We start from the raw sequence: 26,927 nt of genomic DNA on the forward strand, positions 1-26,927 counted from the left end.
CAGTTCGACGAAATTATATGATGCTGCTAATCCAAATATGTTTAATTATCATATAAATTATTCTTAATTATCTTACAACTATTATTGCAGGTCCAAAAAGCTTTTGATTCTCTAAGATAATTTGCTTACACTTTATAATAAGATCTTGTTAGTTAATATTATCTAACATGCACTAAAATTGAGCAATATCATTTTTAGAGTATTTATGAATGTAAAAATACAATAGTTACAAACTATCAATTACAACTTTATTAAAAAAAATTATAATACTACACATTTTTAAAACTTTAGATTACATGTTGGAAGGAACATTAATAAATGCTGTAGAAACTCATGTCGTTAACTAAAGAGACTAAAATAATGTCACATATATTGATGCAAATGATGCCAACAGCCTGGAAAACTAGTCTAATTACCATGTTAATTTAAAACAAGCTTGAGCATATGGCAGCTTTTTTCTTTTCTAAACTTGTACTGTAGTGATCCTATACAATTTGCTGCAGCAAAGGCAAGAGGGGAATCATCATGTTGAATATTTATTAAGAACATTACAAAATGTAGAACATAAAACAAATCATGTAATCATTACATTTCAACATCCCTGAGAAAAGGAGTGTCATTTGCGCTGGTTCTTGCATGTCCCATGCTGCCACCTAATACGGGGCTATTCTCTATGCATTCTTCTGAGATCTCTTCTTGACCGAACCAACTTCTCAGGTCATTTCCCTCAGCATTACTGACCAATGTGTCTGTTGCAAACCAGTGGTAATGATTGGAAGAACGCAGGCAGAACAAAACACAACCTCCTCATTCAAAGGCTCTTGTTTTACAGCTCGTGACTCTTCAGTTTAGATCCTAGATCCTTTCAGCTGTGAAGACATGAATTTACAAGATAAAAAATGTCTGATATAACATATTTTTAGCATGCAAATTACAGGAATAGTTCACTCAAAATGAAAATGCTTCATTCTGTTCTTTGGAAAATAGTGAATGTCATCTTGTATTGCATGATCTGAGGGTGAGTAAATGACAGATTTGTTTTCATGACTGTGAAAAAAAAAATAAAAATTATACTTACGATGTGCTTTTTTTTCTTTTTTTTTCTGAGATTTTTTTCGCTTTCAACTCTGAGGACAGTGAAGCCACTTTTCTTTTTAGCCTTTTAATCGCGGCGTTCTTCAATTTAATTTTTTTCCTGCAGGCCTCAATCTTGCCCAGGACCAAGTTCAAACTGCGCTTCAGCATCTGTGCTTCGTTCTCTTGCATATCTGTGGTTGTTTGGGGGTCACCTATGGAACGGTAGCAGTGATCATGTCTAACTGCAATGACGCATATTTCAGTGGGGTAAATCACTGGCATCACACTGGTTTCGACCAGCTCCTGATCGGAAGCATCTTCCTCCATGTCCTGATCCAAAGCATCTACCTCCTCCTCCTCCTCCTCCTCTTTCACATATTCATCTAAAATGACCTCCTCTTCCACATACCTTCTCCCGGAATCCATTTTGAGACTGTATGTATGAAATTCAGGATTTTCATAATTTTCCACGTTCCTTCGCCTTCTATATAATTTGGTGCACCATGCTATCTTAAAGGGGTCAACCGAGAGAAATTTGGTGGGGACAGCCGTTTTCTTAAGGCACACTTGACCTTTAGTGCTCTTGAAGAAACAGCTGCCTTCAAAGTGGTGGGAACATATGCGAGAAGATGGAGATGGCTTGAAATCGTCACGTCCGATGTTCACCATCCACTGCTGCAGTCGATCTTTGTCACCTAATGGGAAACTGTCAAATGAATGGATAGATGGATTAGAGAATGGGATGGGAGAGATAGTCAAATATGATTTTAAAAGAACATGAGCTCACATAGTCAATAGGAGCAGATAAAAGTAGTATTCTTGGTAGAAAAGGAAAAAAAATAACTTTTTGTATTACAACAGAAAATATTATTTTACCACCAAAAACACTGTTTATAACATTTTAAGAACCTACTGAAATAATTTTAGCATATGTGAGTTATTAAATGGGCTTCTTTAAAAAACAACAACAAAAAAAACATACACAAAATATTAACATCTATTATTCATTACTAGACAAATAATTCTTAATATTTCTACATTTAAAGTACACGCGATTGATCGACAAACACCGTTTTGACAATGTTACTGGACGGTTAAATTAGACTAAATCAATTAAATAACCAACCGACCGATGAAAACTTATACTGGACCCTGGTGATGAACGATTAGTACAATCCAAAGCTGCACACGACATGTTTAAATGTCAAGACTGGCGACACATCATCATATCACATCATCACAACAACAGAACACAACTTCTGTTTTTCCTTCAGCGGCGGCGCACAAACGTAAGAAGCGCGTTACTGCCACCTACTGATTATCGGGGTTGTTTTTTTTACATTAATTGTAAGTAATATATGCTGTTTTATCGTTTTAGCTGTTTCATATGTCATCATTTCAACTTTTAAATCTCTTTATGTTGGTGGGGTGGAATATTTAACCTCGACATTTTTTAGACACGATATTTACTACATGTTGCTATACGTTTTGGATGGTTGAAACAAAAAGGCTGTTCGTGCTTTTAATATTATTTGCATTTTATTTATATTATTATAACTGATGAATATGTATTGTGTATTGATGAATATGTGATGAACACTTTCGAATATGTATTTTTATACTTTGTTTTGTTACGTTTTTTATTATATTATATTTTAATTCTTTATTTATATTGTTTGTAGAGTGTAAATTATATTGTCATTGTAAACTAAATTAACAGGTTAATATGGTTCATGCATGCATAGAAAGGGGTTCGTGAAAGAAAAACAAGCCCGACCTGACTCACGGTGTCATGTGCTCACTCGGTCACGTGATGCACAAAAACTCAAACTCGGTCGGCTGAGAGCAGCGGTATAGCTACTGTATCTTCTTCACACCGTCCAGTTTTACGGTGATTTTTTCCACTGGCCTCGTGAAAATACGGTACGGTAAGCTCTTTATACTTATGGCATCTTGTTTTTTAATAAATCAAGTCTTTGTTTAGGGTTTATTCCGGCCGAGCTCACGCGCTTCCGTTGGAAAAAAAAAAAATTTACGACGTGACATTGCAAGAGCATTTTATAATTAACGTTATGCCTTTTTAATTACTGATTTAGTGCGTCTCAAAGACCGGTTTTAAACCTATACTAACTGGTTAACTGACACAAATTGAAGTGATGTTATATAAAAGGAATAATTCACCCTAAAAAGTGGTTCATGTTGTTCCAAACCTGAACATGTTTTGCTGAACACAAAATATATTTTGAAGAATACAGGTAACCAAACAGTTGATGGACCCCATTGAACAATTATTATGGAAGTCAATGGGGCCCATCAACTGTTTGGTAACCTGTATTCTTCAAAATATCTTTTGTGTTCAGCAAAACAACTTGTTTGTTTGGAACAACTTGAGGGTAAGTAAATGGTGACCGAATTTCATTTTTGGGTGAACTATACCTTTAAGACAGTGCTCATATAATGTGATCAATGGTCTGAGATGAGATTATCTGATAATGTATCAGAGTAATATACTAATGTATCCTGCAATTGTCGAATTGATGTATGTGAAATGCAGTTTTTATATGGGTCATACACCAAAATGATTAAAAAAAACACTACAACTAAATTTTTCAGTAAGTGATCTTTTCAAACCCTGTATGACTGTACTTGCTTTAGTTGTTTTGTTTTACAGAGCAAGAAAGTTGTCCATGGTTTTGCATCTGAACTTTTGAAGAGCATTATTCGGGGTCAGCAGTCACACACACACAATGGTGAGTCTTTTGTTGTTGCCTAGTTTTCTTAATATTTTCTATATTGTGATCTAAAGCTCTATCATCACTGCTACTATAAATAAAAGAGTAAATCAAACTGAGCTTTTTCCATTTTGAAACAATATAGTCTTTTTTTAAGTAAATCTAAAGTCTGCTGAAGCGATTTTACATCAACCGGACATAACCTGGTATTGTAATGTCATGAGTCCGGCAGCAGTGTGTTTATCATTGTTGAGTTGCTCACTAAATGGACGCATTGCGAAATGCGTCTCTTTCTCAAATGTTGTAATGTTTGTCGGTCATCTGACTTAACACATTCAGACATGTGAAATGTTTTAAATGAAATAAAAAAGTCACTTTCATTCATGATCCTTATGTATCAGATCTTTAATAATAAATATACTGTCATATAAAAACACAGAATCAAATCATGTTCAGTTCATGGCCTTTTCCTGTCTTTCAGGTGCGTGTGAGTGTCGTAGCGTTACTATGTGTGTGTCTGAACGTGTGTGTCGCTCTGATTTGTCCTGATGGAGGGATGTGTGAAGATGGAAACACCTGCTGTCAAACACCATCTGGAGGATATGGCTGTTGTCCTCTACCCAACGTAAGAGAGGCTTTTAGTTAAATGTGTTTTCGGGGGTTACTCTACAGTTTTAAATTTGGGATTGGTAGGATTTTTATTTTAAATGTACCGGTAAATTAAGTTTCTTATACTCGACAAGGCTGCGTTTATTTGTAATGTAATTTATTTAAAATGTAATTTATTCCTGAATTTTCAGCATCATTACTCCAGTCTTCAGAGTCATTCTAATATAATGATTTTCTGCTCAAAAAAAAAAAAAAAAACCATTTCTGATTATCATCAATGATTTAAACAGTTCATATTTTTGTGGAAACGGTGATACTGTTTCTTTTCCGGATACTTTAATGATTAGAAAGTTCAAAACAGCATTTTTTTTTAATAGAAATATTTTGTAACCTTATAAATGTGTTAATGCGTCATGTTTAAATAAAAGTATATACTTGTTTAAAAGCAAAAATACGACTAAATCCAAACTTTTGAACAGAAAAATTTACACTTCTACTACTAAAGTGAATTTCTTTTCATTCTTTTCGTGTTTAAGACATGTTTAATGATTTACTTTGTTCCCTTATTTAATGTGTGCTTTATTAAAAGGAAATTTCAGGAGATTATGTAATCTTATGCTGTTGCAGTCTTGTGACTTTCTTTCTCTATACAAACTTTATACCGTAGATATTTTTTTTTGTTAACTATTCCAACACCAGCAACAATGAATACACATTGATTTCCAATGATTGTATGTGTGTTTTCAGGCAGAGTGCTGCTCCGATCACTTGCATTGCTGTTACCAGGGCACTCTGTGTGACTTGCAACACTCTAAGTGTGTGAATAAGACACACGTTTTAAACTGGGTGGAAAGAGTCGCCACAAAGCAGGTAGGCCTAATGCATACACACCTGCACAACCACAATTCAGATAAGCCTTGAGTAAATACTCAGCTTTGAAACGGATCTCTCTTTTTTATGTCTAGAAAGCAGTAGTTTGTCCAGATGAGACGTCTGAGTGTCCTGATGACACCACTTGCTGCCAGTTGCCTGATGGGAGCTGGGGCTGCTGTCCTATGAAAAATGTATTGATCATATTTCTATTCTGGAATGCGGTTACATATATTTATATGGTAATGTTTACATTTGTCTTTCTTTCCTCATGTGTGTGTTTAGGCCGTGTGCTGTGAGGATAAGGAACACTGCTGTCCAGAGGGAACCATATGTGACCTTGAGCATTCGATGTGTGTGTCGGCCACCAATGGACCCTCCCCCTTCTGGATGAAATTCGCTGCTTCTCGTAGGAAAACATCAGAGAAAAAAGCAGGTATGACAGAGGCTAATATGACATGGGATTTGTTTTACTTCACTTGGCATTAAATTGCATTATGTCAGCCATGATACTGGAAGATTTACACCACTGTTCAAAAGTTTTGAGTTTTCGACCGTTTTTTCATATTAAACTATGTTATTCCCTTAACTAAGACGAGTTGATGCATACCTCTGTCATCTCAGTGTGTGCACTCAGTCGCTCTGGCGCATTTGTTTGATAACAATACAGTAAAAGCAGTAATATTGTGAAATATTATTGCTATGTTTTCTATTGTCTTTAATTTTTTTGTATTTATTCCTGTGATCAAAGCTAAATTTTCGGCATTATTACTCGAGTCTTCAGTGTCACATGATTCTTCAGAGATCACTCTAATACGCTGATTTTCTGCCCAAGAAACATTTTTATTATTAATTATTATTATATAATTATTATTATAGTTTTTGCTGCTTAATATATTTTGTGGAAACCGTGCTACAAATTTTCAGGATTATTTGAAGATAGAAAGTTAAAAAAGAACAGCATTTATTTGAAATCTTTTGTAAAATTATAAATGTCGTAGGTTGTTTATTTGAGGGAGAGTTTTATTGGGGTATTAACTAGGGATGGGCAACGATTAATCGCGATTAATCACATCCAAAATAAAAGTTTGTGTTTACATAATATATGTGTGTGTGGTATGCATAATTAATTTGTATATATAAATACTCACACATGCATGTATATATTTAAGAAAAATGTGTAATTAATATATTTATATTTATATATAATATTAATTATGTATAAATATATATAAAGTGCAAATATTTCTTAAATATTTAATATTTAAAAAATGTTTAATTAATATATCATATATTTATATTTATATATAATATTAATTATGTATAAATATATATAAAGTATATACATGCAAATATTTCTTAAATATATACATTCATGTGTGTGTATTTCTATATACAAATTAATTATACACACTACACACACATATATTATGTAAACACAAACTTTTATTTTGGATGCGATTAATTGTTGCCCATCCCTAGTATTAACAGTGGGGAATGATAATTTCATTAATTCAATGTTATTATCTGTTGACCTGATATTCGAAGCAGAAAAACCAATAAAGAGATTTAAAATACAAAATTATAGATGTCTTTCAAGTAATTAATACATCATTGCTATTTGCTAATTTACTTAATTCTTTAAAAAAAAAAAAAAAATCATACTAACCCCAAACTTTTGAACGTTAGTTCTGTGTAATGTCCTGTAATTTATAGTTCTTATTGCTCGTGCACCTTTTATGTCACTGGGGCATACAAAGATGTAAAAGTTATTTTTAGGAATTAGTAGAATATCTTTGTTTGCTTGTCAGTTTCACTCCTGTTCATGAGTGTTTTTATATTGTATTCCTGTTACTGCAGTTGATCCGCCTGCAGACTTCAGAGATATCAGAGATGGTAAGACTAACTCTGGCACCTGCAGTTTTATATATATATATATATATATATATCATCAAGTGTCTTTGTTGGAAATGAGACCTCAGGCTTCTGTGTGTGTTTATGTGGGCAGTGATCTGTCCAGATAGGATTTCCTCATGTCCAGAGGATACAACGTGCTGTGAAAAAGAGACGGGAGGCTACGGATGCTGCCCGATGCCAAAGGTGCCTCATGTTTGTCCTAATGTATAATTAAATGTATTTTACGGTTACCCTATGGTTTGCATGTATTTTACTCAACGTAAGCTTGAATTAACTAATGTAAATGTGTTTTACTGTAGGCTGTGTGTTGTTCTGATCATTTGCACTGCTGCCCAGAGGGCACAACATGTGACCTTGTCCATAGTAAGTGTTTGTCAGCCAATGGCGTCACAGAAATGGCCACTAAGATCCCGGCAGTCACTCCCCTGAAGCCTAGAGGTGAAATTTTATCTTTGTGCAATTAAAAGTTTTTCAGTTTGTGTTTGTAGCCGATCCTCATTGCTCAAACCATTCTGGATTGTGAGTGTGGTGAACTTTGCTCAATATAGACTTCGCCTCAATCCATCTATTTCTCGCTCTTTCTGTCTTCAGAGAAACCAGTTCCCTGTAATGAAACAGTAGCGTGTGCTAGCGGGACCACCTGCTGTAAAACTGAAGGCGGCACCTGGGCCTGCTGTCCTTTACCACAGGTATTCTGCACTGCGGAAAGTTGGAGTGTGTCAAATTTACAATTTGAATTGCTTCAATATATTGCAACAAACAGCTTCAAGTAATGCAAAGGCAGTCTATGATGTTTTCATGTCTTCTGACCTCCAGGCAGTGTGTTGTGAGGACCATGACCACTGCTGTCCAAAAGACACGGTGTGTAACCTCCCAGAGGGCACCTGTGATGACCCTGCTGACCTTTCAGTGTCTGTACCCTGGGTGACAAAGGTCCCTACCTTTACATTAGCTCTATCCGATCAGAAATGTGACGAGACCTCTTCGTGTCCGGATGATTCCACCTGCTGCAAACTGCCATCTGGAAAATGGGGGTGCTGCCCAATGCCAATGGTACGTGTGTGTGTGTGTGTGTGTGTGTGTGTGTAACACTACAAAATAATTAGAAGTAAAATCAATTAAAATATACAATTTTATGTGTATTTTATATATATATATGTGTGTGTATTATATATTAAAATACACATATTGTATAAAATGTATTTATATTTTATTTTAAAATAAATGTAATGTAAAAATAAAAATTCAATTCGAATAAATATATAAATAAATATATTTATTTAAATAATAAATATATAAATATATATATTTTTATATTATATATATATATATATTTAAATAAATATTTATTCTAGGCCTGTCAAACGATTAATCGCGATTAATCGCATCCAAAATAAAAGTTTGTATTTACATAATACATGTGGGTGCACTGTGTATAATTATTTTGTATATATATAAATACACACACATGCATGTGCATTTAAAAAATATATAAAATATTTATATATAATATAAATTATAAATAAATCTATATACAGTATTTACATGAAAATATTTCTTAAATATGTACAAGCATGTGTGTGTATTTTTATATATAAAAGAATTATACACAGTGCACCCACATTTATTATGTAAACACAAACTTTTATTTTGGATGCGATTAATCGCGCTTAATCGTTTGACAGCCCTAATTTATTCATTTTACATTTATTTAATAACTTACCTAAACTTCTAGGCAGTGTGTTGTGAGGACCATCTCCACTGCTGTCCCCACGATACTGTGTGTAATCTGGCCGCCAGCACTTGTGACAGTGCCAACGATCAGGGTCTCCGTTTCTCTGTGCCTTTGGTGAAGAAGATCGATGCAGTGACCCTGCCATCGCAGAACCAAAACTGTGACGAGACATCGCTGTGTCCAACGGGGACGACCTGCTGTAGACTAACCTCAGGGGCATGGGCCTGCTGTCCTATGCCACAGGTAAACACATTCAGCAACAAGGGTTTAGGCCTAAAGCTCTAAAGCACAGGTGTGCACACATGCTCGCACTTGCATATAACGCTGTCTAGGCTGCTTACTATGTTATGTTAATTATGACCATCCTTTACAGAGAATGCAATACCATAATGCATTATAAATAAATGTACCGTTACATATTTCATGTGTACCCTGAATATAAAGTATAGGATAGATAAAATCAAATTTTATAAAATGAATAGCATAATGCATATCAATCTTTTAACATATTTATTTGTAATAAATTTCACATATTGAAATTTGCGATTTGTTTTTATACTCACTTGAGTATTTTAACATCAAACTCTGATGCTGAGTTGTATTAAGTTTCCACTAATGTGGATAATTCAATATTGTAGGCCGTGTGCTGTGCCGATCAGGAGCACTGCTGTCCGCAGGGATACAAGTGTGACTTGGCTCAAAAAACCTGTGTGCGTCCTGGCCTTCCCAGCATGCCCTGGTTCAGGAAGGAGTCTGCACTGAGCGTGAGCCAGCAGTCTGATGAGAATACTCCAGATCCAGTGGACAGACACATGTGTGACGCTCACAACAGCTGTCCAAGAGACGACACCTGCTGCCTAATGGGCAATCTCGGCAAGTGGGGCTGCTGTCCACTGCCTAAGGTTAGATATGCCATTATTAGTCCATTCACTTATTCACAATGTAAATGCCACATGTGAGCCTTAAATGACCATAAATGAGTCTTAAATGACCATAAATGAGTCTTAAATGACCATAAATGAGTCTTAAATGACCATAAACGAGACCTTAAATGACCTTAAATATGTTGATAATTCACACATATAGTATATTACAGTTGAGAAAATATATTCAAATATCTTAAAATGTATATTTTCATATATATGCAATAAATACATGCACTTACATCTATACTGTGGCAGATTATTGATGACATAGAAGGATAGGTGTGTCGTTTGGGTCGGTGTGGTCGTTGTTCTCATATAAACACTATATAAATGGACACTAGAATATTTATTAATTTTAGTCATTTATTTTTTCATTTAATTTAAGTTATTAGTCATTATGATTTATTTTTCATTGTTTATTTATTTGTTTTTGTTGGTTTTATTTAATTTCTTCACATTTATTTTATATCTATATAATTTATATATAGTTGCCAGTTTAAAATTTTAGTTATTTGTATTTATTTAATTTGTTTTATTTTAGTTATTTAATTTCTTTTTTTGTTTAGTTTGTGTATTTATTTTACTTTGATTAACATGTTTAATTTCAAGATAACTGCTGACAAACGTCCAACATAATGAAGCGTACTGCCATTAGAATTTTTATTGTTGTCTATTTTGTATCATACAAAACAATTGCGTTCTGTATATAGTACTCCATTACGAATGTAATGAAGGAATTCATTCCTCTTTTTAAGGCGGTGTGTTGTAAGGATGGAGATCACTGTTGCCCTAGCGGCTACACATGTAACGAGAAGAAAACAACCTGCATTAAAGCCGACCATGAGATCCCCTGGTACACAAAACAAGAGGCCAGGGCCACGAAGGGGTCAGAGGCATTGCTGGGACACACAGATGTGAAGTGCGATTCATCCACGAGTTGTGCGTCTGGTTCTACCTGCTGTAAATTATCCACAGGCCAGTGGGGTTGTTGTCCTCTTGTCAAGGTAAGTCCGGTTTACACCAGGTGTTAAGATGCGTTTTGCACGATCATATCACAAGTGGACGACTCTAAATGCAGGTGTTGGTACATTTTGAGATTTACCACTTTACACCACTTCCAGAGGTAGTCGAAAATGCATTGCTTTCGTAGTGTAAAAAAAAAGCGCCATATAATATTATGGGAATGTTATTCCATCTGACTTTGAATTTAGTTTGAGTTCTCCGAGCACCACAGGGTTTGTTTTCATGTGTTTTGCATTCTTCTGATGTTCTTTATGCAGGTGTGTGTGTGTGTGTGTGCTCTTCACTGATTGGGTGTATTGTGTCTCTGCAGGCTGTGTGCTGTGAGGACCACGAGCACTGCTGCCCACAGGGCTACACCTGCAACCTTGAATTTGGAACCTGCGTTAAACCTTCCAACGAGCGCAGTGTTGCTCTGACACGATTACAAACACACACCGACGCACATTTAGAAGAGGAGGTGTTGTGTGACGAATCGACGCGCTGCTCAAAGACACAGACCTGCTGTAGACTATCAGACTCCACATGGGCTTGCTGTCCATATAAAGAGGTACTATCACTGTTACTTTAATATATTTTTGCTGAAATAAATGTTTATTTATCAATTAACTGTTTTTATTTGTATTTTATTCAATTTTTTTGTTTACTGAAATTATTTATTTATTGTTATTTGTTAATTTTGCATTTATTTGTTTACTTATTTTGTTTGACATTTATTTGTTGTTTATTTATACTTTTTTTATTTGGGTTTTTTTACTGAGATTTGTTCTCTGATTAAATATATTTTTATTGTTTACTGGAATTTGTTTATTATTTGTTTTGATTACTGTAGTCTTTTACTAAACCAAATTTGGGAAAGACAAAAGTAATTCAATAAAACAAATAAACAAATGACTGTAAACAATAAAAACATGTATATGAATACTAAAATTCAATATTATAAAATAATATTAAAATTAAAATTGTAATAAATATTAAAATTAATACTGAAATAAAATTTGGGAAAGCAAATAAATTACATGCATAAAACACAATACATTTATTATTTATTAAAATTGATAACCAAATTAATAAATAAAATGATTTAATCATGTATTGTTTACAGACATTGATATATATATTTTTAAAGAATTAAATTGATATATATATATATATTTATTTATTTATTTTATTTTTTTTGTTAAATTATTTGTTTTATTCAGTTATTTATATTTTGAGGGTGGTTGAGGAGCGATTCCCTGATATGATTGTATAGCGCTTTGGGTGTAAAGTAGTACATATGAAAAGTGCTATATAAATGCCTGCCTTCATTCATTCATATTTTATTCAGTTATCTATTAGTTACCAGTTGTCTATAAATACTTATATTTTAAATAATAATACATATTGATGAGGATGAGATTTGAATTACACTGATCATTTGGGGTAAGAGTGCTTAATTGCCATTACAATAAAAATGTGTGTGTGTATATATATATATATATATATATATATATATATGCTAGTTTTTTTGGCATGTATTTGTCATTTTTGTTTATTATTTATATATATATATATATATATATATATTATATGCTAGTTTTTGTTTATTTGTTTTTTATTATGTTTGTTTGAAATGTATTTAAATTATTCATGTTTTATTAATTTGCTAAAGCATGCAAACATTTGACAGATGTTTCTCTCTCTTTGTGTAGGCAGTGTGCTGTAAAGACATGAAGCACTGTTGCCCTATGGGATACAAATGTGACTCGGAAGTGCAAAGTTGCACTAAACCATCCACGGCCACTTGGTGGGATAATTCTCTTTAAGTGGAAAAAACATGAACTGACACTGGATAGCACACACACACACACACACACACACATACTCACATGTTGCATAAAGCATTGCTTTCTAAGATGCCCTCTTTAGATAAGGGACTGTGCATCATGTTTTTTCTTTAATATTTAGTTTTTACCAGAATCAAAACACACCAAGCCTTATGCTTAAGCAGGATACACACAGACATTTTTTTGTCTTTGATTTAAATTCATTTTTAAGGGAACAACAAAACCAATGCACGTTTTCAATGTTATTATTTCACTCTCAAGCCTCAAGTTCTGCACATTTCCCAGAGTGGCTATAGAAGTGATTTTTCAAGATGTTTGAAATAATTAGTGACACATAAGCCAAGTAAATGAAAACTGAAGTCAATCGTGTGCATTGTTTGAAGATGTTGATTTTCTGCAATTTAAATTGTATGGCTGATTACCACACGATCTAAGAAAAGATATGAGAAATGACTGAGAATCTAAACCGAATGTATCAGCAGTGAACTAAACCTAAAACTAAAGTTCCGATGCATCAACCACAAAAGAAACCTCAGTGATTTTAATCTGTAAAATGTGTTCCAGAATTGCAACTGCAATTGGGCCGTGATAAGAATGGATGCAGCCAAGCATTTAACCCTATATTTTACTTATAGGCTGTTGCATGCTAGGGTTAACGCAACCATTGCAGGTGTCATTTAAAATGTTCCAAGTTGTCCGTATGGATTTTTAAAAGTTTTACAAATGTTTGAAATTGTGTCATTCTCAACATTTCACTATAGTTAATTTTGAGATTTGTCTTTTTTTTTTTTATCTGATTTTAAAATGTACCGAAGAGTCAAATCAATTTGCTTACTGATTACCTGTGATACAATGAGGTTGATTTGTTTTTTTCTCCATTATTTGTTGAAGTGGATTTGATTTTGGTTAATTATACCAGAAAAAAAACTCTGAAATTAAATACTTTTAAAATAGATTGCACGTTGACTCATTCATGTCTCATCAGACTTGTTTTGATAAACTCTGTCTTGTTCCCATGGTGCATGTTGGCAGATCCATCTCAGCAATGTGATTGAATTTGTACCGGTATTGGAATAGGCATGAAATGCCTTTAACCAATCAGAGAGGCTGACACCGTTATTCCAAATAGCTGTTGCTTGATGGACTCATGTTTCACAGCTTGCATACTGCGTGTGTTTGAGGTCTCACTAAGACCGGCTAAAACACTGTTACCATTCAGCTGACGCCACACAAGAGCTGAAAACAATATTGATCGGCCAAGTGTGTTTGACGAAGGAAGAAAACTTAAGTTTGCTGATTTCCAGAAACCTGTCCTGGCTGATTCTTCTGGTATGTTGACATGTTTTGTTTTTTTTTTTGTCACAGCTCGAGAACTTGCACAACACTTGACCGGAACAACTTTAGTATACTGGTGTAAGCTGAATTAAAATAGTAAAATGGCAAGTGAGTTTGTAAAAATAGATCACTGCTAAATCAAAATGTATGTATAGGACCATTCAAAAGTTTGGTACTGTAAGTTGGTAAGATTCATTCTTGTAATGACTCATGCTCACCAAGGCTGCATTTATTTAATTAAAAACAGATATATTGTGAAGTATTACAATTCAAAACAACTGTTTTTATTGTAATGTATTTTAAATAGGGCTGTCAAACGATTAATCGTGATTAATCGCATCCAAAATAAAAGTTTGTGTTTACATAATATGGGTGCACTGTGTATAAATATTTTAGATATATAAATGTACACACATGCTTGTATATATTTAAAAAAATATTTCATGTATCTACTGTATAGATTTATATTATATATAAATATTTTATATACAAATCATTTTTTTTTTCTTAAATATACAAGCATGTGTGTGTGTATTTGTGTATATATACAGAATAATTATACACAGTGCACCCACATATATTATGTAAACACAAACTTTTATTTTGGATGTGATTAATCATTTGACAGCCCTAATTTTAAAATATAATTTATTCCTGTGATCAAAGTCTTCAGTGTCACATGATCCTTCAGAAATCATTCTAATATGCTGGTTTACTGCTAAAAAAATTCATATTTTTAATGCATTTTCTCAGGATTCTTTGATTAATACAAAGTTTAAATTAACGTGTTCTTGCTGAATAAGTCTGAAAATAATCCTAACACACCCCATACTTTTAAACAGTCGTGTCTCTCGTAATTTTTGTATAACTCCTGGTTATGTGTGTTAATTATGGAGCTGATATGTGTGAATGCTGTACGGAATGAAGGCATTCTGCGCATGTGTGATTCTGTTGAGCCCTTCAATGAACTAAATCACTGGGTGAAAGTTTGACGATGCAGCAAACACTAAGTGGGAATAAATAATTCAATGCAGATGGTAAAGAGACTGGCATAAATTGCAAGAATGTTGGAATGTTGATAAATGATCCGGTGTGAGAAAGTGGGAAAGGGAGAGACTGGGACAGCTGAAGGGAAGCGAGAGACTTCAAACGTGCCAAAATGTCAATGCTATTAATACACCTCAGCAACTGCTCTCCAATGAACACTCGATCTGAGAGAGGAAGTGATGGTAAAAACAGTTATATTGCTTTATTTTATTTTTTTTTTGCATTTTTTTTTAGTTGAGGCGACAGAGGAATGGCCATACCGAGCATGTCTCGCTCCAGCAGGCTTACAGATGTTTCTACACTGCTTTATCTGGATGAAGGGACCTCGACGACAGACACGGAGTGTGGAGAGGAGTCTAATCTTCAGCCAAGAGCTTTAAAGGAGCCTCAGACAGTGCGTGTAGAAGACACTGGAATATCAAACTTCATGTCGAAGGGTGAGGGAGGACAGTCACTTTAAAGGTTAATGGGTTCAAGAACGGATGTCAACCATTTTTTAGACAGAACGGGATCATCTTATATTCTTATAAATAAACTTTCTTCCAAGAACCATCTAGCAGTGTTGTCGTACTCGAGTAACGGTCATTTTTTGAAGGTCCTGTCTCGGTACTCGGGTACATTTCCACAGACGACAACGTTGTCAAAACGTTTTTTTTGTGGTTTTTTTTTTCAGTGTTCTTGCAAATAAAAAGTACAAATTATTTGTACTTTTTACATTTTAAATAAGCTTATTTTAGTATAATTTATGTACTGATAGTATTTAATAATGGTTTGAATTAGCTTTTTATTGTTCATTTTATTTGACGTTTTATTAATTACTGTACTTTTTCAGTTTCTATTTCGCTTGAATTTATTTTTATTCCCATTTTAGTTGTATTAATTTTACTACTTAAACGTATTTTATTTAGGTCTGCGAAACGATTAATCGCTATTAATCGCATCCAAAATAAAAGTTTGTGTTTACACAATGAATGTGTGTATGCATGTATTTATTTTAAGAAAAATGTGTTATTGATATATCAAATATTTATATTTATGTATAATATTAATTGTGTATAAATATATATATATAAAGTATAAACATGCAAATATTTCTTAAATATATACATTCATGTGTGTGTATTAATATATACAAAATAACTATACACACTGCACCCACATATATTATGTAAACACATAGTTTTATTTTGGATGTGATTAATCGTTTCACAGCCCTAATTTTATTTCAGTAAGTTGTCGAAATAAAAGTTTTTCATCTAATATTTTATTTTAGCTTAATTTCAGTTAATGTTAATTATTTAGTTTTTGTTTTAATGAGATGGTTCACTTTAGAGGTTAATTTGGATGTGTCACATATGTTTAAGTGATGTTTACATGTATTTACAGGCGAGGAATATCAAACATTTGGCTTTACATGTACAGAAGACAACAATATCCAGTCGTGCATCAGCAAAAGGTTTGCACAATTGTGACTTTCAAATTAAATCAAAGGTTTATGGTTCCATTTATTGATTAAACTGGGATGTTTTCTGTGGTCATTCAAAGGTCAGATGACTCCAGTGAGAGAGAGGAGAAAGCTACATCCCGCTGCTTCAGGAAACGTCACAGGAAAAACAGAACGGAGATTGAAGACCTGAAGAAAAGAAGGGAAACATGTAGAAAAGTGAGATTGAGAAGAAATGCTCCTGTTGATTTTGACCACAAGAGCTTCTCAACACCGGAGCGTTTATCCCAAACTCCAGATTTCAATGTGTGGGAATGTCCTCAGGATGCAGGTGCTTCCCATTTACGTATTCATAGGCTGGAAGTTGACTCACCTTCTACCATCGAGTCTCGCAGCTCGATATCTGGCGGTGTGGAACCAAACTTAGACTCTGAGTTTATTTACGCTGAGAGCATCAAGGGATGCGACTCTTCTTGTTACACTACTCCAGTTGACTGCAATATTCCCAATACCCTTGTCAAAACTGATATATGCAACGAACAAGACCTTGTATCTGTCTTAAAATGCTTCGATGAAGAATCTGAAGGCTCAGATTGTGATTTGTACGTCTCGAGTAACGTGCCCGGTTGCAGTATAGAAGCTACAGCAGGTTCTGGATATTCCTGCTATACTTCCAGGTTGAAAACTGATCGTTTTAGGTCTTTCATAGATGATTTTGACTTTAATTCAACTTGTATTTACACGGACTGGGACAGGAGAGCCGACAGCACAGAAACCGCCCACCGTTGCAGTCTAATCGAGGCGGAGTGGGGTTCAGCTTCATCTAGATGGAGCTACAGCTCAGATAGTTCATGCTACACCACAGACTGTAACACAGACATACAAACAAGCAGCTCAGATTCAGACAGCTGTGGTTTAGAGGATCTTGGTGACATAAGATTCCCAGACGGATGCCCTGAAGTGTTTTTGCCAGGTTGCTTTGATGCCCTTGGTGCATTTAAAGACATCTGCATTGACACAGAGAGCAATTCAGAGTCTTCCATTTCAAGGTTTTGCTCTGAACTGGAAACAGGGGAACTGCGGGGCGTTGTGACTCAAACGGACCGTTGGCATTTCTCTGAATTTTTCGGTGAAATGGTTAAAGAAGTAACACAGGAGAAAGACACAGAGAAAGTGAATGTAAACGAGGGGTTTCTGTTCCACCCTAAGCAGGTGTGTGACTAAAGACATGATACAATGAATATTAAGAATAAGAATATATTGTATTATGTACAAAAAGTGGGCAAAATAATAAGGTATTTCCTGATATTAGATATTTAATTGTCCATTCTCATTTAGATATTTGGCATATAAAACTCACTTAAATTTAATCTTTAATTTATGTTTTTTTTTTATTTAGACAAAGCAAAAAAATCCCAATTTCTTTTAAATATTTCAAACTATACAAAAAGTATATTGTATTGCTGTCAAATCAATTTATCGTAGTTAATCGCATCTAACATAAAAGTTTGTTTATATAATGTGTGTGTATATGTACACACACACACACACACACATATATAAACAAACTTATGTTAGATGCGAGTAATTGCGATAAATTGATTTGACAGCACTACAATATATTTTTATATAAATGTATATTATTTATATCATATATATATATAAAGAAATTTTTACTTGTAAAGACAAATTTACTTGTCTATATATATATATATATATATATATGCATATATAATATAGTCACAAACTTTTTAGATGTGATTAATCAATAAATAAATTTGACAGCCCTAATATATTGCTAATATACATTTTAAAATATATTTGCATAAATATATTTTCAATACATTTTAGTTGTATTTCTTCATATTTTGGGGCAAATTTAAATATATGCATATTGTCAAAAATATATTTACAAAAAACATATTGCATTTACTTTCTTACCCATTGTAGTACATTTTCTTAAAAAAAGTATTATATCTAATTATATATAGCCTATATATGCAGTATATATCATATATATATTAAAATCATTTTAATGTCTGCCATTTATCAGTCATAACGTGAATATTTTATTATCAGTTCCTCCCACATTCTATGACAATATTTAGCAATTTCAAAACAGCACAATTCTGATCATTTTGGTCAAAAAGATTTATTCATACATTTCATTATTCATATTTTTTAGCAACAACTCGTACAGTCATACAGTTATTTACAGCAGTTTTCATGATGCTCATTATTTCTTAGTTCCTCCAGGTGAAAAACTCAGAATATCGAGAGGGTCATGAGTACTCACTTCTCCGCCACATTCAAAACGGGTCTTATGGAGACGTCTTCAGCATCCGCGACAAACAAACAGGATTTACATGTGCCGCCAAGAGGGTAAATAATATCCATTCCTGCCTCATATATTAAAATAAAGGTTACTTTAAGCTTTGATTAAGAATAATTAGCATTGATGGCTCCATGGAAAACCTTAAACATCTATAGAACCTTTGTATTCCACAAAAGGTTCTTTTAGAATTTTCCACGAAAAAATGGTTCTTTATACTATAGAACTGTTCACTGGAAGGATCTTTGGGGATTTTCTATGGCATTTCTGTGAACAGCCCCTTTATTTTAAAGAGTTTAAGCCTAAATATCTCTGAATATTCTTGATTGCATGCTCTATTTTTGAACCAAGTTGTTTTTTAATTGTATGAACCATTTCCTGTGATTATTATCCTGTGACTGATCCAATGCATTGCTCTCTTGTGAAGATTCCCCTTTGTAGTTTTAGGTGGGAGGAAGTAGAAACATGGAGCAGGATGGAGTCTCCTCGTGTCCTCCAGCTGTACGGAGCCGTTAGAGAAGGACCCAATGTGATCCTCTTCATGGACCTGAAAAGAGGTGAGCACTTTTACCAGTGGAAGCCTCTAAAAAGCAAGTCAAGTCACATTTGAGCCAATCACTTCTCTCTCTTTAGGTTCTTTAGCTCAGCTGCTGAGAGTGAGGGGTCGTCTCTCTGAAGATCTGGCTCTGTATTATCATGCTCAGGTTCTGCAGGCTCTCGAACACCTGCATAGCAGACGTGTCGTACACCTTGATGTGAAAGGTTTGTGGCACGGTCATGGCTGTGGATTTTCACTAAAGGAATTGGTGCACTGATATCATTCTTGTACGTAGTCGACAACGTGTTGCTGTCCGAGGATGGCAGACGGTGTTTTCTGTGTGATTTCGGGCTCTCCGAGACACTCAATCAGGGCGGATACAGCATTAAAACCTTCAGAGGTGACTACACACACATACACACCAGCATGCATCCATGCCTACTGATAAAGAATAATAGATATAGTGTGTGTGGTGTGTGCAGGAAACATCCTGCGAGGCACGGAGTCTCATATGCCTCCAGAGGTGGCGCGGGGCGACCCTCGCTCTGCTAAAGCTGACGTCTGGAGCAGCTGCTGTATGTTACTGCACATGCTCAGTGGACATCAGCCCTGGACACGATTCTATCCGCATCCACTCTATCTGAAGGTGAAGAGAGCATGCAGTCTGTGTGTGTGTGTGTGTTGCCTAGAAAGCAAATCACCTAATTAGACAATACCAGTCAAACGTAACCCACCTCCTTATTCTTAGTTATGACCATTTTATACATTTTAGAATAATAGTAGTCACCAAAACAAAAAATAACATGCACTTATTATTTACATACATATTATTTATTAACATTATATTATATACATTTATAGCCCATATATACACAAAGGCAAATTTGTACACAAACCTAATTTCACACATTTAATTTAATTCAATTCAAATTTATTTGTATAGCGCTTTTCACATATTGTTTCAAAGCAGCTTTACAGAAAGTGCATTGAATGGAAAAATACATTTAGTTAATCATGTATTAATTTAGGGCATAAGATATTGCCGGCGTTGAGTCGTCTCTTCACAGGCGTCGAGTCGCCTCATCGCAGCATAAAATTTGGATCAAAATATGTTTAAGATTAAAAACAAACAAATATTTTAGCTAAAATTTGTGTATGTATTGTACATACATATATATTTTTATATTATATTTAAAACTAACATATTTTAAAATATGTTTACAAAAATATACTTTGGCACGAACACAAAATTCAATTTGAAAATGCTTTAGCCAAAAATATATATTTAAATATGTCAATGTATTTAAAAAAAAAAAATCTGTTATTTATTGATTATTTACTATTGATTGTATTCATAACATGAAAATTTTATTATCATTGCATCCACAGTTTTAACCAAATTTCAAAATCACACATTTAAAGGGTTTGTTTACTCAAAAATAAAAATTCTGTCAGTAATTACTCACTCTCGCTACGTCAGAACGTAGGCTCACTATTGGCCAGCATCACACTCATGACCAGAATCGGCCAATAGTGAGCCTTTGTTCTGAGGTAGCGCTGCGCTGTTATATTACGTGAACTCACTCTTGAGGCCCACATAGAAGAAAACGTTTTTTTTTTGCGCACAAAAAGCATTCCCGTCGCTTGATAAACTTAAGGTTGAGCCACTGTAGTCACTTGAACTATTTTAACTATTCATTAAGCAAAAGATTTAGATTGAGATATGTTTAAGATTGTAATAAACATAAATTCAGTCAAAACTCAAATGGACTATATTATACACATGTGAAATGTCTTTGTGTTTTCTTGACTTTTGGTGTTGTTTTGACATGCTGTCTATATAACTATATTGAAATGTGCTATGATTATCAGATCGTCAGTGAGCCGCCTCCTTTATGTGAGATCCCACCTGACTGTGACCCCCTGACCTGTGATGTCATCAGAGGGGGACTGGTTAAGGAGCCGGGAGAGAGACACTCAGCATCCCAACTGCTGCACAAAACTGTTAAAGCACTCAGAACAGGTTTAAAATGTTTTGATGAAATATTTATATAATATAAATATGTCAACCTATTAACGTGCACTACTGTTAAAATTTTTGGGGTTGGTAAGATTTTTTAAATGTTTATAAAATAAGTTTCTGATGCTGAATTTATTTGATAAAGAATACAGTAATACTGTGAAATATCATTTCAATTTAAAATTACAGTTTTTTTTTTTGTTTGAATATACCTTAAATGTACAATATGCAAGATTGTTTCGCCACCAGGGGTCGCTAACCTCTTACAATAACAAAGGCGTATATTAATGACGTATATTCTGCTTTAAGCGGAATTATGGATCTTGTCGTCAAGCTGATGGATCTTTTATGGATGAGTGAATAGAAACTCTAGAAACTTTTATTATCAATCTTGAAAACAGTTGTGCTGCTTAATATTTTTATGTAAACTGTGACGTCTTTTTTTAGGATTCTTTGATAAATAGAAAGTTCAAAAGAACAGCATTTATTTGATATAGAAATCGTTTGTAACATTATAAATGTCTTTGCTGTCACTTTTGATCTATTTAATGTGTCCTTGCTGAATAAAAATATTAATTTAAAAATATCACCATCTTATTAAAGGAGTAGTTGACTTTTAAAAAAAACTTTTGCTGATAATTTACTCACCCCATGTCATCCAAGATGTCCACGTCTTTCTTTCTTCAGTCGAAAAGAAATTAAGGTTTTTGATGAAAGCATTCCAGGATTTTTCTCCATATAATGGACTTCAATGGGAACCAAACGGTTCAATGTCCAAATGAGAGTTTCAGTGCAGCTTCAAATGGCTTTAAACGACACCAGACGACGAATAAGGGTCTTATCAAGCGAAAACATAGATCATTTAAAAAATAAATAGGTTTTATAAGCTCAAATGCTCGTCTTGCTCTGTTCTGTGATGCGCGTTCGTGACTCTCCTGTTCTAACTAGTTCATCAAAATGAACGAATCTTTTTTTGAGTCATTTGGTTGATGAACGAGTTCGAACAGGAGAGTCACGAACGCGCATTTGTGCTTATAAAACTTAAACTTTTTTATTTATTTTTATAATGACCGATCATTTCGCTTGATCAGACCCTTATTCGTCGTCTGGTGTCGTTTAAAGCCCTTTGAAGCTGCACTGAAACTCTCATTTGGACCTTGAACCTATTGGTTCCCAATGAAGTTTGTTGAATATGAATGTTTTCATCAAAAACCTTAATTTCTTTTCGACTGAAGAAAGAAAGACATGGACATCTTGGATGACAAAAGTTGTTTTCATTGTGAACTTCTCCTTCAACACCAAACTTACAGTAATACATTAAGCCCTTTATTTTCTGCTCATTTAGTATGTGGGATCTCTGGACCATCATCCGAACAACATTCAGCCCCTCCTTTCGAAGAGTCTTCTGTCCCATCCATCCCGAAAACTCCTGAATCTACAAGGCCTCCTAGCTTCCCAGAAGACCTCTCCGCACCCACAATCCACTGGGTGAGCACATGGAGACAGACGGCACCAAACGAGGATGATTCTGACTCGGAGGAAAGCCAGTGGGATGAGGATGCAGAAATGAACAAACTAACAAGAGACAAAACGAGCAGCTGGATGGACAGATACTGGGGGGAGGAGGAAAATAATGAAGAACAAAACTATTCAGACGATGACAGAGAACTTGAGTCTGATGAAGAGATTTGTGACAAAGATGCTTTACAGATCAAGAATCAAACAGATCCTGAAGAAAGCAAAACTGATCACTTCATGGAAAAGAGAGTTGTAATTGGAGGATGTGGTGAATATGACAGAAGTCTTTTAGAGGAATCTGAGAGCTGGGATGGAGAGATCCGAAGCTTTGTGGATGATGAAGAGGTGGAGAGTGATTTGGAAAGTCTTCGAGAGCTGGGAAGCGATTGCGCACAAGAGTGGGAACCGTTTCTACAGCTCCAGACACTTTATCGCCCGAGAGAGGCTCAACTGCTTAGCGAAGACAGCTACTCTGAGTCTGAAGAGGAGTCGGTCCTGCTGAGGAAGAGTGGTGAGTGCTGGTTGTGTGTGAGCTTGATTTGATTCATTGTTTCTAGTAGGGGTGCACGATTCAGAAAATGTCACGATTCGATTCGATACCGATTTTTTGTCTCGAGATTCGATTCAAAATCGATTTTCGATTCAAAAACGATTCTTGATTCAAAAAACGATTCGCAGGTCTACATAAATGTAGTTTACTTTTTCCTATGTGATTGATTGCAGTAGACATAATTTAAAAGAAAAGTTTGATATTGCTTTATATGTCTTCATACAAAAATAAAAACTTTTGCAACTAAAATGTGTGAAGTGCCAAGCTTTGGCCAGCTTTTAAATACATTTAATTCAAGTTTAAAATAAAACTTAAATAAAAAGCTTTTACATTTAGCTTTAAAGTGCTGTAGTCAGATCAAACAAACAATTATGCTAAATGTGGTTTAAGGAGTAGGCCTACTTCAGCTACCAGGTTGACTGTTGAAATGAACTCGACTGGGCACATTGAACTCCCTAAAAATATATAGGCTACTAATTTCATAGAACCCTTGCGAAAATATTTTAAATAGATTTAAAAAAGCCACCGCTACTGGTAACATCTATGGTTAGATTGATTTGTTTAGATCCAGTGAAGTCGTTCATAGGCGCTGTAATTTGCGGGTATCTCTAGTTTACTAGCAGAGCATTCATTTAGTTCGCTATTAAATAAGAGACCTGTTGTTTTTGAAATCAAGCTGAGCGCTCGTGTCCGCTGCGATCAGTGTCATGGATACAGTGTTCTCTGTGGCTCGCGCAGTCTTCTCTCGGACGCGCACTTCAATCTATCGCCGTTGTGGAGACTCCGGTGAAATCACAAAATAAAATGCACACAAACGTGATGAACATATTCGGTTTTGATGAGAGAGAGAAAAAACTATACGAGTGCGGTTTAGAACCCGTAACCTCTGACACGCTTGGCAAAAGATCTACAGAACTCAAACATAAGATCTGCGGATCGATGCATTTATTTACGGGTTGAGCAGAGTGGCTGCACAGTTTGACCAGCGGGCGGCAAGAACTTGCAATAACTATTTATCAGACCGGCCCTCGCAGCCTCGAAACCATAGAAACACTACCGGACCACCGGTAAAAGTCCCGACTTACCCGATTGCCACTCCGCCCCTGCACGCCATTAAAAAATATAGCCTATGAATCGATTTTTGGAATTCTATGAATCGATTCTGAATCGGTAAAGATTGAATCGCGATTCAAATGTGAATCGATTTTTTTGCACACCCCTAGTTTCTAGTTTGTACATACTTTTATCAATCAATTTTGAGTCGAATTCACAGTCAATTTTGTACTATTATAATTTTTTTGTTTAAAAACATTGCTCAGAGTAGTATAAACCAGGCAAGTAAGGATTTTTTATTTTATTTTTTTATATTTAGTGCTCACGGAAGAGATGAGTTTTCAGTTTTCATTTCCATCTACACTGTAAAAACACAATATTACTGTGAGTTGTAAATAAAACAAATATTTTTAGAGTTTGTTGTACAATTGTTTTAATTTTTCTACTTCACAATTTCCAGGTTTCTTGCCGTTTCTTTCTTGTCATTATTTTTAAATTTACTACTAATTTCTAAAGTGAAAATGTATAGTTTTTTTCAGTATTCTGTAACAATATGATTTTAAGGATAAGGAAAAGAGTAGTTTTGGGGTTAGTTCCTTGAATAGGTTCTTCATTATCATCTGATTTCCAAGATTTTGCTTGTTTTTTACATGCACCATCTGTGCCTCAAACACAGTGCATCAAACAACATATGTAGCAGCACAAATGTTCTGATTCAAAGTGAATCTCTTGCACTTTCTATGCAATGTTGATGAGTTCTCTTTTATCCTCCACAGAACAAAAAAGCCCAAGTTCACCTGATTGTCACGGACTGCGACCTCTCACCTGCACCAGCCGCTGTGACTCTGAGCAAGATCTTAGTGAGGAGGTAAACATTGCAGTGACGTAGTAATGTGTTTCATGAAGGTTATTGTGGCAGAACATCAAATGAACCCCATGTTTTTGCTTTAAAGGACTCTGATGATTTTAGCTCAGGGGTTTTCTCCTCCTGCAGCACTGCAGATGATCAAAGCTTCAATGTGGACTGGTCTGTGTCGACTGATCAGACGCCTTCTTGCTACTTTGAAGGTAAGATTCATCAGTATAGTGCATTTTTAGGTGCTTATGTCATGTTAGTGTGTATTGATTTGTGCGTGTGCAGGTCTTGGCGTGGATATATGGGTGGAAGACATAAGTGGAGAAAGTTTAAAGATCAGAGAGAGGCCACAAGTGAAAATCGGGCACATTGCTGTGGGAATCAGCGAACAGGTGAGATTTTTGTGAAATGTATGTATTTAAGATTCCATCACAAGTTGTCTTTTGTAGTATTTATCATGTTTTTATGAGCAATTTAATGAATCTGAGCATCTGCATTTATGTCTGTGTCGCAGATATCTTTGCGGACCTTCTGTTTGGCCACCTTGGATGGGCGGCTGGTGTCTCAGGACACAGAAGTGTGTGTATCGGGCATGTGGCTGCAGTGTGTCCCTGCTCCTGATGGCAGTCCCAGCTGGGATTGGAGAGTCAGAGATGGAAAATTAGAGATGCAAGAATATGATGAACATTCAGACACCTGCTCAACATTGGCGCTCTAGCAAAAGTGACCACCACAAACAAACAAACAAACAGAACTGGAGTTGTTTACATCTCATTCTTTTCATGTGTAGCATTATGATGCTGACTTCATTTGTCACTCATGCATTTGTGTATTAACTAGTGTGTCAAATGATACAATTATTTTGGCGGAACTGTACAGGTAAATTGTAAATTTGTTGTATTTATATAGTTATTGTTATGAAGACAACACTGTTTAACTCTGTTATAGACAATATTAAAATACACAAACACACCATTTAAGAAAATACTCAATACTTTTACCTAAAATACGTATATTTAGTGCATGAAAACAAACGCTATTGCAGTGCTATGCAATGTTAAAGTCCCCGTGAACCGGAAGTTGCAAACGATTTTTCTCCAGTGCTGTGACGTATTTCCAAGTGAAACGGAATATTGAACAGAGGGCAGGGTTTTACTCTAGCGCTCCTCCTCTCCATCTCTCGCTCATAGCAAACTAACGGTTTGAGGGGAGTGGTTAAGCGTTTCCCCACCCAAGCTGTGAAACCTACGTCATCAGAAAAAGAAACCGTTCCAGACCGGAAGTAACTTTTCAGATTTTGATGAAAGATTACCAAGGTAAAACATTTTTTAAATATATTTTTACTTGCACGGATTAATTGTTCACCACAAGACTAGTAATATGCGCTAACAAAGTAAATAGGTTCAATTTTGATTTCACGGGGACTTTAACTAAGGCGTGTACCATAGTGTACTCTGACTACAACAATAGATCGGAAGTTCTTACTTCCTCATTTCCCAAATCCAACCGGATCTGTCGC

At 34.8% G+C, this 26,927-nt stretch overlaps 3 protein-coding genes across 6 annotated transcripts; 2 read left to right on the forward strand and 1 right to left on the reverse strand.

Moving 5' to 3' along the window:
• Positions 1 to 523: 523 nt before the first annotated feature.
• On the reverse strand, positions 524 to 2,370 carry LOC120488368 (uncharacterized). The gene is made up of 3 exons (XM_039685064.2): positions 2,208 to 2,370; positions 1,079 to 1,783; positions 524 to 869 (listed from the first exon to the last, which is right to left on the reverse strand). Exons 1-3 carry the CDS (start codon positions 2,270 to 2,272, stop codon positions 866 to 868), a joined length of 774 nt encoding a protein of 257 aa, XP_039540998.2. The 5' UTR covers positions 2,273 to 2,370; the 3' UTR covers positions 524 to 865.
• Positions 2,371 to 2,854: 484 nt separating this feature from the next.
• Positions 2,855 to 13,670, forward strand: grnb (granulin b). Of its 4 annotated transcripts, none has more exons than XM_039684476.2 (16): positions 2,855 to 3,000; positions 3,749 to 3,827; positions 4,291 to 4,434; positions 5,166 to 5,288; positions 5,384 to 5,482; positions 5,574 to 5,724; positions 7,149 to 7,184; positions 7,297 to 7,388; positions 7,505 to 7,643; positions 7,797 to 7,894; positions 8,022 to 8,258; positions 8,941 to 9,183; positions 9,579 to 9,842; positions 10,622 to 10,870; positions 11,200 to 11,436; positions 12,581 to 13,670. In XM_039684476.2, exons 2-16 carry the CDS (start codon positions 3,825 to 3,827, stop codon positions 12,692 to 12,694), a joined length of 2,229 nt encoding a protein of 742 aa, XP_039540410.2. In that variant the 5' UTR covers positions 2,855 to 3,000; positions 3,749 to 3,824; the 3' UTR covers positions 12,695 to 13,670. The 4 variants fall into 4 exon arrangements, with proteins under 4 accessions (XP_039540410.2, XP_039540412.2, XP_088981831.1 ...); XM_039684478.2 differs by having other exon boundaries at positions 7,149 to 7,174; positions 7,296 to 7,388; XM_089125705.1 differs by having other exon boundaries at positions 2,873 to 3,005.
• Positions 13,671 to 15,047: 1,377 nt separating this feature from the next.
• Positions 15,048 to 26,463, forward strand: map3k14b (mitogen-activated protein kinase kinase kinase 14b). The gene is made up of 14 exons (XM_089125701.1): positions 15,048 to 15,534; positions 16,484 to 16,553; positions 16,643 to 17,753; positions 18,789 to 18,923; positions 19,301 to 19,430; positions 19,507 to 19,635; positions 19,707 to 19,811; positions 19,894 to 20,057; positions 21,284 to 21,434; positions 22,777 to 23,460; positions 25,329 to 25,420; positions 25,506 to 25,620; positions 25,694 to 25,800; positions 25,923 to 26,463. The coding sequence occupies exons 1-14, from the start codon at positions 15,348 to 15,350 to the stop codon at positions 26,124 to 26,126; spliced, it is 3,384 nt and encodes a 1,127-aa protein (XP_088981827.1). The 5' UTR covers positions 15,048 to 15,347; the 3' UTR covers positions 26,127 to 26,463.
• The last annotated feature ends 464 nt before the right edge of the window (positions 26,464 to 26,927 follow it).

This window comes from Pimephales promelas, chromosome 22, assembly GCF_988280905.1.
Source record: "Pimephales promelas chromosome 22, fPimPro1.hap1.1, whole genome shotgun sequence".
Lineage (NCBI taxonomy): Eukaryota > Metazoa > Chordata > Actinopteri > Cypriniformes > Leuciscidae > Pimephales > Pimephales promelas.